The sequence below is a fragment of the Tripterygium wilfordii genome, chromosome 18 (assembly GCF_013401445.1).
Source record: "Tripterygium wilfordii isolate XIE 37 chromosome 18, ASM1340144v1, whole genome shotgun sequence".
Taxonomy (NCBI): Eukaryota; Viridiplantae; Streptophyta; class Magnoliopsida; order Celastrales; family Celastraceae; genus Tripterygium; species Tripterygium wilfordii.
This window is the reverse complement of record NC_052249.1, coordinates 10,579,873-10,591,233: the sequence shown is the minus strand read 5'-3', so window position 1 is coordinate 10,591,233 and position 11,361 is coordinate 10,579,873. Positions and strand designations below refer to the sequence as shown.

The 11,361-nt window shown below is 37.6% G+C and overlaps 3 protein-coding genes across 5 annotated transcripts; 2 read left to right on the top strand and 1 right to left on the bottom strand.

The window, feature by feature from the left end:
- The first annotated feature begins 1,124 nt into the window (after positions 1-1,124).
- Positions 1,125-5,677, top strand: LOC119983674 (probable ubiquitin-conjugating enzyme E2 33). 3 transcript variants are annotated; one of them, XM_038827370.1, is made up of 11 exons: positions 1,151-1,268; positions 1,698-1,780; positions 1,926-2,081; positions 2,567-2,621; positions 3,071-3,109; positions 3,235-3,298; positions 3,402-3,463; positions 3,550-3,589; positions 3,733-3,760; positions 4,495-4,586; positions 5,114-5,677. In XM_038827370.1, exons 3-11 carry the CDS (start codon positions 2,025-2,027, stop codon positions 5,379-5,381), a joined length of 705 nt encoding a protein of 234 aa, XP_038683298.1. In that variant the 5' UTR covers positions 1,151-1,268; positions 1,698-1,780; positions 1,926-2,024; the 3' UTR covers positions 5,382-5,677. The 3 variants fall into 3 exon arrangements, with proteins under 3 accessions (XP_038683297.1, XP_038683298.1, XP_038683299.1); XM_038827369.1 differs by lacking the exon at positions 1,698-1,780 and having other exon boundaries at positions 1,125-1,268; XM_038827371.1 differs by lacking the exon at positions 1,151-1,268 and having other exon boundaries at positions 1,697-1,780.
- A 595-nt stretch (positions 5,678-6,272) lies between these two features.
- On the top strand, positions 6,273-7,535 carry LOC119984687. Its single transcript, XM_038828762.1, has 3 exons — positions 6,273-6,467; positions 6,822-6,910; positions 7,059-7,535. Exons 2-3 carry the CDS (start codon positions 6,827-6,829, stop codon positions 7,461-7,463), a joined length of 489 nt encoding a protein of 162 aa, XP_038684690.1. The 5' UTR covers positions 6,273-6,467; positions 6,822-6,826; the 3' UTR covers positions 7,464-7,535.
- Positions 7,536-9,248: 1,713 nt separating this feature from the next.
- Positions 9,249-10,941, bottom strand: LOC119983605 (RING-H2 finger protein ATL3-like). Its single transcript, XM_038827287.1, has one exon. The coding sequence runs from the start codon at positions 10,535-10,537 to the stop codon at positions 9,665-9,667; it is 873 nt and encodes a 290-aa protein (XP_038683215.1). The 5' UTR covers positions 10,538-10,941; the 3' UTR covers positions 9,249-9,664.
- Between the last annotated feature and the right edge of the window lie 420 nt (positions 10,942-11,361).

Sequence of the window (11,361 nt, the reverse complement as noted above, 5' to 3'; positions counted from 1 at the left end):
TCGACTTTTTTATATGGTTTCCTTTTCTGTGCTTGTAAATCCCATAGAGCTGTTGCAGATGAATCCATGGCTGATGCTGAAGAAAACCCTTGAACCAGCAGACGACCAGCCGCTTGAGCTTTGCCAGGCGAGCTAGATAGAAGTAGTGAAAGAAGAAGAAGAGCTAGAGCAGCAAATGATGTCCAGGAGGCCTTCATGAAGGCTCTGTCTTCTTGTCTTGTTAGCAAAAATGTATTTGAAGCTGCTGATCAAGTAAGGAGCTAGCTAGCGAGGGTAGTTACAGAGGCTTGATTTTAGTATTTTACTACCTTGTGTCACATTCAAATTAGTAAAATCTAAATTGGGATCTGAAGTCAGTGGGATCATGTGCTTAACTTTGACTGTAATGTGTTTTAACAACTCTGACCTTGGGATTTGGTGAAATGGTGATAAAACTTCAAGGGGGGGGGGGGGTCATGTGATGAGTAAGGTGATATTAATATAAAATTGGAGAGCTTATTATAGGTCAGTGTGTTCCAAAGACTGTTGTTGGATCCCTAAATACAAGCTCTGCAGCATGTTTGGTGAAAAGCTGTTGGAAAACCAGCAATTCACTTCTATTGATAGTTGTGCATATTTGTTAGTTTTGCATATTAGGTGTGCTGGTTCAAAAGTAACACCGAAAGTGTGCTTGCTCTGCTAGACTTTGAGCCTCTGCTAACACCGAAAGTGTGCTTGCTCTGTTAAACTTTGAGGCTCGATTTGAATTAAAAATGAAAGGAGGAGATGAGAGGAGAGAAAGAGTGTGTAGTGTCTCTTTTGAGTATGAGATGGGTCAATTATTCAACTAATTCTCTCTAAATGAAACTTAAATGAATCTAGACTACCAAAATACTAATATTTTTTTAAAAAATATAAAGTCTTGAGCGGCAACCCATGTCGTTCCACCTTAGGGCCGCTCAAGCCTTAACCCTTCTTATTTACCCATCCAAAATATCAATCCATGCCAGCCCTGACGGTTGAATGTAGTTTTGCTTGTGTGAGGTTAAACAAACTGTAGAGAACCAATGACTGCGTAATTACTCAAATGTCCTTTAAATAAAGGAGTACGAATCAAAAAGCTCCGGTTTTTTTGATGTATATAACAAAACGAGCCGTTTTGATCAAGAGTCGGTCTCAAACGCGTGAATTTGGAAACAGAGACCCGTATCTCTCCCTGTCTCTCTCTCTCTCTCTCTCCGAAACTCATCGCCAGCGACGACGGCCAATCCATTAATCTCAAAAAAAAGGTAAAATTTTATAAGTATCTTACTGTTGTTTTTCGATTGGCTTTGCGTTTGATATGCGAATTTGGAGTTACTTGTTTTTTATTCTGAGATCGATCTAGTGGTAATATCTGTTCTTCAATTTCAATTACTTGAGGATTTGTTGTTGTTCGTGATGGATTCTGATTCCATTAAATTAACATCTGGATTAATTTTTTGAATTGGTGATTTGGGTTTTCTCTCCTTTAATTCTGGTTAATTTGATAGAATTTGTGCCCGAAGACGTGAAATTAAAGCTAGAATTTTTTTCCCCTTCCTGGAGTCACTGGAAGTTGTATAAGAATCGAAATTGAGCCATTGATGGCCGTTTGTTGGGGGTAGCGGCACGTTATACATTGACTCTGACTGATCAACGCTTTTTTTTCTTTTCTTCGGACGTATTTGTCAGGGCAGATATGGAGAAGAAAGAAACGTGTATTAATATTGTTTCCCGTGTCTAGTAGGTATACTTGGTCAACATAGCTGTAATGTGATAGGTGGGCTTATGCTTTCATGCAATTATTGGGTTTTTGTTACATTTACGGTTTTCTGTACATAATCAAGTATTGTTTTAACTATCTGAATACATTCTGTGTGTGTGTGTTGGTACTTTTCTTAATTTGTTGCCTTTTGCATTAGCAGTGCTAGAAAAATTTGTGGATTTGAGGTCAAGCAGATAGAGGAACAGCAAGGGTAAAGGTGCCTTCTTCTCTGTGTATAGCAGCCAGTTCGAGTTGTGACATGGCAGACAAAGCTTGCATCCAGCGTCTTAATAAGGAATATAAAGCACTCTGTAAAGTATGTACTCACTTTGATCCTCCAGAGGATTATATGCGTGTGTGAACTATGTTTTTTCCATTTCTTGTTTCTTTCTTGCATGGCAGTTGGCTTGAGTAGATTTTTACATCTTCAGGCTATTTAAATACTTAAGCTATGTTAAAACTGCATTATTTATTGATCTTGTATTTCAGTATGCTGTCATAATGTGGGCCGTATTGTATGTCTAATTCAAGGTTCTATTGATAATTGGGAAATTGTTAAGTTGATTTCTTGGCAGTGTGATGTTATAAAGCTTGTCCGTCAATGTGTGAGAACCTTATATTGTTATGCAGTTTTGGTGTGCATCCTCAGGTTGATTCATGGATATATTGGGTTTGGAATCCAAAAATACTGATGGATATATTAGACGAGTCTTTTTTTTCCTTAGCCATATGCAACTTATGTTGCATTTGTTCCCCTGTTCTACCTAATGCGACATTTTTTTCCCCCATATGAACTTGTAGGAACCGGTTTCTCATGTCGTTGCTCGTCCTAACTCAAAAGATATTCTTGAGTGGCGTAAGTTTCTTTTTCTGTTTTTGTTTCTTTGCTTGTATCCTTAAATATACAGTTCCTTTTAGATTCATTTCAGTTATGTTTAAATCATTTTTAAAGAATCCTTAGGCCTCGTACCATCTCTTCATGCTTAACAAATCATCTTTTCCCTTGACTGCAATGGTGAATTCTATTAACTTCTTCTGTGAAGATGCATAATGTGTGCACTAGGATGCCAATGTGGATATGTTTGGAGATAACGGTATAATATCATGATAATCGTTGGCATAGATTTTGATGTGTATTAACGTGAAACTCCTTTGGTTCAACATTAGTTGGCAAACTTACTTCTGCCTCTTGGGCATTTGGTCGTAGCGGCATACTGCATCCTTTTGCCAGTCTTTCAGATAATTGATCTAGCCTCCAATTTTCTTGTTCTTCTTTTGGTGTTTTTGACATATTGGTGTATTCAGATTATGTGCTGGAGGGAAGTGAGGGGACACCATTCGCAGGTTTGTTTATCAACTTGAACATATATAGTCCTGTAGTGTATCTTTGATTATCTGTCTTGCTTTAGGAGTATGGGATTACTTATCCTGTATATTGTACTAAATTTTCTTCTACACATTTTGATAAGGTGGATATTACTACGGAAAGATCAAGTTTCCGCCTGAATATCCATATAAACCTCCTGGAATTAGGTAATTTGTTCAGGTTACTTTTCTTTCCAAGATGATGATTCAGGTGTGTGTGTGTATTTGTTTGTAAAGCCTGGTCTGCTGATGATATTTCTCTTCATTGTAGCATGACCACTCCCAATGGAAGGTTCATGACACAAAAGAAAATCTGTCTGTCTATGAGCGACTGTAAGTTTCACTTCCTGTTGTTAAAAGAGATTCAATTTTCACTTACCTAGGAATATACTTGATTGTGTTAATTCTGTTGCTTGCAGTTCATCCAGAGAGTTGGAATCCAATGTGGTCTGTCTCAAGGTGAAAGATAGATATATAGTTGTTGCACATTGTTATCTCAGACATAGGACAATAGTTGCATATTGTTATTTTAATAAGAATTTGTAGATTTTATAACTTGTTCTCTGTTTGTTCTAACTTACATTTTCTTGGAAAAAATGCAGCATACTTAATGGCCTTCTTTCTTTCATGGTCAGTGTGAATTTTTTTTTTTACCCCTATACTTTCTTTTAGTTGATTAAATTCTTTTTTATGCTTTGGGATCATTTTGTTTTTATTTGTTGCAAGGTACTTCATGTACTAGTCAAGTTAAATGCTTACATAGTCGCATCATAGTCCATAGTAATACCAAATTTTGTAATAGTCATATCTTGAAATTTTTTTATTTTCACTTCTTTTGAAATGATTTTTTTTCTAAAGTACAATGCATGCCTGAAGCTGTTACTTGCAGGAGTTGTATTGATGACAGATTTCATTGAGGGGTTTATGTTGTGAAAGTCCATCATCATCAAGGCCCTTAGCCATAACAATGTTGTGGTTGGCTTAGTTTGAAAATTAATTATTAAGTACATACATCTCACGTCCATGTAATTTGGCTGACCTTAGGACATAGATTGGTTGAATAAGTTATATTATTTTGGAAAGAATGTCGATACTGTTCTGCGCTGATTTGTAAGAACTACAGTGGAACGAGAATCCAATTACAGAACTGTTATTGGAGTCTTTTTCTCTTTATTTTTCTTTTGGGAGTGAGTTCGATTAATGAAAATCACATTACCTATTGGACTTCTGCCTAAAAATGTACCAAATATTGCTTACAAACCACATAGCTTGAATGTGGGGACATCCTTGAATTGTAGTTTAGTGTTAGTGGAGTTCATTTTGTTTCCAAACTTATTACAACGAATTGCTTCTTTGTCCTGCAGATGGACGACAGTCCTACCACTGGCAGTGTGAGCTCTACTGTTGATGAGAAGCAGCGCCTAGCTAAGGCTTCACTTGCTTTCAATTGTAAGAAGTAAGTAAACTGAACCAACTCACAGGCTTCATTTTTTTTTTCCCTTCTGGTAATCGGAGTTTCCTGTCCAAGTTGATTGATTTTCTTTCTGTATGTGATGGTACATGCACCTTCTTTAATTTTTCTTTCAAGGTCATGTGATGTATTGCTTTTTTTAGTGGGCTTTGAAAAGTGGGGCTGTAATTAAGAAGGAATTTCTCTTCGTGTGCGGATGTTGTGTTCCCAGATTGTATATTTTATTATTTTAACACTGATATTTGCCTCTACATGGCTGGTTTCTTTTTTGACATTTTCCCAATCATATAACCAGCTTTGCTTGGATGGCTCCTTAATTTTTTTTATGATGCAAAAATTACTTGTGATTTGTTTATCAGCATTGGCTCTTCCTACTTAATTTTCCATATCTATTCCTCTTCTACCTGCTTGCATAATCCATTCTGTTTACGTTTTGCTACGTGAAATCTTTGTGACTCAACTTTTGGTGGTAGTGTAAAAAGTTGTGAGATCTGATTGTTTCTTTGAATCAGTGCGACATTTAGGAGAATGTTCCCCGAGTACGTGGAGAAGTATAACCAGGATCTTGCTTCAGAGCAGAGGTCACGGGAGCTGCCACAAACAAACAATTCTACTTCTGCGCTTGAAAAGCCGGGTAATTCATTGGTAGAAGGCGTGAGAAATGTTGGTACACCGAAGGACATGCCAAGAAAAAGGAAGCAGACTTTCCCAACCTGGATGATGTTGTTACTGGTTTCCATATTTGGCGTTGTAATTTCACTTCCTCTGCTTCAACTCTGATATGTTGGCGATGTGGCGGAAATTTTAGGGCTAGCGGGTATGCAAGCTTTTTCTAGTTTGGAGGGGCTTCACTTAAATGGCCCTTAGGTTTGTCATGTATCTTGTGAAAACTATGTAAAGGGGATAATGTGAAGGGTTGTTGAGTTTAAGTTGGATCTCATTTTGATGTTTGAACTTTGAAGTCATCGTCTATAATTTGGAGTCCATGTTCAAATTTTAGATGATTTTGACGTTGAATTTATTTTGACTTGTGATGTTGTCCTTGTTTTATGAATTTTGAGATTCTTCTGACTTAATCAAGTTTGCTGTAGTAAAAAAAACTCAATCTCAGCGTGGTTGGGGCGTACTGTAAATTTAGTAGCTTAAAACGGTCATGACATTTTAATTTTTTTTTTCGTGAATGTGTTTTGATCGGGTTTGTGATATATTTTTTTTAAAATTTTTTTTTGTCTTTCTTGAGATGAATTTGATTTTTGTTTCATAAAAAAAATATCGTTAGGCTCGTAAACTCGATTAAAACACGTAAGAATGGAAACTCAATCATCAAAAAAATACGTAAGAACAGAAAATATGTGTTTTCATAACTCGTAAACTCGATCAAAATACATAAGAACTGAAAAGATCTGTGCTTTCATAATGCGTTGCTACCAACCGTTTAAGATGACACCGAATTCCAATAATGACTGAAGCAATTGTGTTACACTACACTTACACATGCATGTGGTTGGTGGGTTCTATATCGCAATCATACAAGTATAATCATATATGCAGGACTTTTCCTCCAAAACCTTAAAAAAGAAATCTCTGTCTCCGCAAAACGCGCCGCATATAGTGCAGACATTCATTCCTCAATCTCCTGAAAGAATGGAGTATTCCCTTTTCATTTTTCCCCTGATATAATAATTACTTGCTGTTAACAACTGTGGTGGGTAATCTTTTGTCTTTATTTTAGAGATAAATCTTCTACCACTATATGAATCTGTCTGCCATTTGATCTTGTATTGCACAAGGCTTGCTGATAGATAATCATGTTGAAAGCTAACTGAGAACCAAGGTTTGGAGTTGATTGGTTGATTATAGAATAAGGTAACCCACAATCAATGTTGATTTCTTTTACTTCACCTTATCATGATTCCTAGTTTGTCTGTCTTTCCATATTTTGATGAATAGACCATTGGGAAATGAATTCACTTCTCTGTGTATTCTTCAGTTTATGCCACTAAAACCCAACAATGCCATTCCAACCACCTCTCTGCCTCTTTCACTTTGAACAGAAATCCCCAGTTCATGAACTTCACTTGAATCATCTTGTATTTAAGCATCAACCATTGCCTATGCCTCAATCTATTTCCATCCCTCATTTTGTGATTCATTCTCTGATGATCTTTTGATTCTTCGGAACCCGCTTTTAGTTCATGCTTTGGTTTCTTAAATTCTCAGGGAAGATGAAGAGATCACCTATCTACCCAAACTGTGAAACAAATTATTATGGAGGCAATGAGTTTGACCCTCACCTGGATTTTTCTCTGGTAAACACTCTATTCAATGTGTTTTGGTTTATGCAGTTTTTTTCTTCCTTAGTACTTTTTTGTTATTGGAAAGTTTGTTGATCTTGATCAATGGAGAACAAGATCATGATACCAACTGAGAGAGTTATCTGTTTATGGCTTTGATCAGTTCTTGGAAGAAGCTAGAGAGCACGCGAGAGAAGTAAATCCTCAGGCTCCACTCTCAAACCCAGAAAAGGCTGGAAAGGGAAGGTTAGGAGAGGAGAAGAAGAACAAGAAATCATGGAGTAGTTCTTTATTCAAATGGTGGAAAGTTGAGAAGAAAAGCAAGCCTGGCGCGGAACCTTCAAATGGTTCTCAAGTTCCAAATGCGCGAAGTGGTAATGTTTCTGGTCCTATAAATGGGAATGCCAGAGGATTTAACAGAAGGCACTGCCGTCAAAATTCTGGACCAGTCAACAGTCTCTTCAATCCCACAAAGAGAGGGGAGAATGAGATACCCTATATGTGCCTCCATCAGCGCAGCAATTCTCATGCTTCAGTAGCCTATGGCCCTGTTTACTTGGTAACCTAGTTCTGTTGATGATTGAGATCATCAGATGGGGCTTCTTAATTTTCAATGACAAGACTATGTTGATTAAGTCAAGAATATGACCAAAAAAGTTCATTTTTTACACGAGAGCCATGTTTGATGATCAACAAATTGTAGGGTATCAACTTAAATTGGTCCCTCGTAGCCTAAACTTTTTTTGGAAACCGAGAACGATACCACCGAGCTTGCCTATTTTGGATAGTGAGCCTAAACTTAGACCACCCACACAACCCGGATAGATTCCACTAGGGTTCGAATCACAAAAATCCCACGGACATATGCCTTTGGCTGAAACAGATAACCAGCTGGGCTATTCCAGTTTGGTTCGTAGCCTAAACTTCTCCAAATGCACAAGTCAAATCATCCTTAGACAGTTTTAACATGCTCATTAAAAAGAGTGCAAAAGCACAGAAAAGTAGCAACTCTTTCCTTCCGGTCCCTTGTTAGTGATGTTTTTTGTCAAGAAAGCTAAGATAGTGATCAAGAGAAGGGTCAACTATTGCATTTTTAAACAAAAAGTTCTCATGGCTAAAAATGAGAGATGGTCAAATACTATGATTTGCATTTTGAAAAGACCTGGAGACTAGTAAATTCCAGAAAGCTAGGGATGGAAGACTGGCAGTGCAGAAAACAAGCAAGACAAATCATGAGACTTTCTGTTCAAAGGGTGGAAGTCTGAAAAAATAGCAAAGCAAACCAAGGTGGGCAGTTCATATATTAACTTGGTCTGCAATAGTCTATCAATGTCAATGGCCATGGCAGGGGTTCCTCATCTTCCACAGCAAATAGGACATTAATCAATTAGAGAACAAAAAACTTGCAGTGATCATTCCGAAATCGCCTGATACCTAAAACTGAACAAACAGGATCGTATCAGGATGACCTGAGGATTTTACGCCCCCAGTCACGGCATTTTTCCTCGCTCAGAACATAATTACTAGCTAAGTATTTTGCAGGGTAGGATTATATCTTTTATGCCATGAATAAAGTGGGAAAAAAAGAGAAGAAAAATCAAGGAAAAAGTGAAAAGAAGAATAGTACTTGTCTGTTGCTGGCCCCATTCCATTACCATGTCTGCTGTTATGGAAGCTAAAATGCTTTAAGGTATTAATTTCATCAACTTTACCTTACAGAGACAAAGAATTATTGAACAGAGCAAATGCCATAGGGAAACTAGAATAAATGTCTTATACATATGTTCATATCATTTCAGTGACAACATTCCATAGATCTATGCAAAAGCTCATGTCTACTAGAATGCAGCATGCACGTATTGATGCCAGAATAAATTTCAATAGAGATTTGAAAACCTTAACAATTTTGTTTTCTTTCTTGGAAGAAAAAGATTGTCCGAGGAAGGAGCAGTTTATCCCATGAGCCTTTGTCTTGCGAATCTTTCCTATAAGTGTATTGAATGTACTCTACATGTTATGAAGGAGATCGGATTCTACTTTACTGAGTTTGTTTTGAACAATCCTATTCTAGGCTTCTATGCAGTTAAGCGATCAACTATCTGCCCTTGAAGTTCAATTTATCAGGGATGCTACATCCATACACTTGGCGAGGTCATTGATTTCTGCTTATATACCACCTTAATGTATTTCTTTAGCTCCAGAAAATTAGTGAAGGTGTGGCATTTTCTATCATTCTCGGAAATTTCAATTAAACAATCCGGTTCTTCAAGGATATCAGGAACTGAACATTTCAATTGAACAAGAGATGGGTAAAGTGATACTATTTTTACCATCACAAAAGTAAGCCATTTCATAAATTCGAGTCTAAAAAGTTTAAGCATTTTCACAACAAATAACATGAATTTTTTTCAGTAGTTGGAACAGCAGCTATACAATTTAAGTTCAACAGGAACTTCAGGGATTGATTCACCTTCTCAAAACAGAGAAACCTTAACATCTCCTCATACAATCTAGTTTTCTCAAATAGTTGTGTTTAAAGTCTGCAGATAGACCATCTTTGTACAAATACAGCACAGACCCAATGGCTTGAAATGCCTGACTCACTCCCAAAGAAATATAATAAATGATCCAAGCAGAACTCTTAAAACAGAACTGCCAACTCTTTAAACATACCTTCAAGAAAGTTTCTGCGAGCATAGGCCACCGTAGCATATTGTAATATTTTCGAGCATCTGTATCCACATTCGAAAAATGTTTGGTCCTAATTCTTTAGACATCAACAGAACCACTAGAGCTGCTGGGAGCAGACTTTTTCTCCCTGCTCAAAAGCCTCTTCAATGACCTCAGCCGTGTCGTCATGGGAGACTTAGATTCTTCCCCAAACCTTGATGGGGATAAGGGCTGCAAGTTCTCACTCATTTGTGCAGGAATATCGATCACAAGCATTCGATCTTGCCGACTACCACTAACTGCCAATGATGAAGAAGATGAAGAATGTTGTGACTGAGAAGATGTCCCTTCCAAGCTAGCACCGCCATTGCTAACCTGAGTATCATTACCCCAAAACAACACGTTTGTTGGAAAATTAGGAGATTCTGTGGAAACCCCAGATGCCAAATCCTCCTGTGGTGTCTGAATATCTTCTGCAGAACCATGATTGACAGAGTCTGAGCATTCAAGTGCCACTGTGTTTCTACAAAGAGGGCAAGTGGAGTGGGACTGGAACCACATATCAATGCAATCAACATGGAACCCATGATTGCATTTAGGGAGTAGCCTTACTTCCTCTCCTTGTTCAAGTTCAGACAGGCAAACTGCACATTCCAATCCATCTTTGAAATCACTGGAATCAAACTTCAACACCGGGATGGACCCTAGAATGGCCGGGTCTAGGCCTTTACGTGCGGCAAGAGCTGGGTCTTGGCCAGGAGCAAAGACAAAGCGACGTCGGCGGCTCCGCCGATTAGTAGGAGGGGCTGGCGGTTCTTCTCTGCGCCACAAAAACCACTTGGCGTAGAGATGTAGGAAAAGCACAAAAACAAACACTACAAATAAGACAATTATCGCCACTATCATGATTGTGCCAGTTATTCTAATGGTCGCAGAGTTACCGAAGGCACGTCTCGGAGATGAATCGTCCATGGCTGCTACAACACAATCTACTATAAATCTCCAAAAAGGCTGAGACTTTACAAGAAATAGAGATACCCAGTTGCGGATTTTCGTTCTCAGGCAATTTAAACGAAAATGAGAGAAAACCCAATAACCAATTTTACATAAAAGAACGTTCAAAGAATAGGGATTCTTAGGAAGCAGCACAGACCAAAGTTGAAGAATCAAAAAGGCTTTTAGATGAGTGGATCAATAAAGAGGAGGAGAAAAGGAGAATTTGTACTTGTTCTTTGCCAATGTGACAAAGTCTTCGTGGGATAGGAAAGTTCAAAGAAGTAAGCTCGTGAGGACTTGAGTTGAGTTGCGATGAGAGGGAAGAAGTAGAAGAAGACGACGGCATGCCAAGGGTCCAAAATGTCCAAATCTACTGTTTTTTTCTTACTTTGAATATCATTATAACCAAATTTGAATATCATTATGACTAAATTTTCGTAATTAGGACAGTTTGTTCAACACCTCGTGATTTTCCTCTCTCTGCTTTAATCTTTTTTAGTGGCGAAATGATAAATTTAAATGCTAATGAAACCAATATTGCAATCGCAAATAATGATTGGGGATAACTTATTAGCATTCATCATTCCACATGACTCTGTCTAGTTCTTAATTCTAAGCTCAAATCTCAAGACAAAACTAAATCGCTGATTCCCCGATCATTCATCCGGAAAAGCCGCTAACTTACTAAGGTATTGATAACGGGATGACATTTGTTAAGAATTGATTATAACACGTGTTAATATGTCATCTGTTATGAACACTCTATTAGTAAATTTTTTTTAATACAGGGGAATGGGATA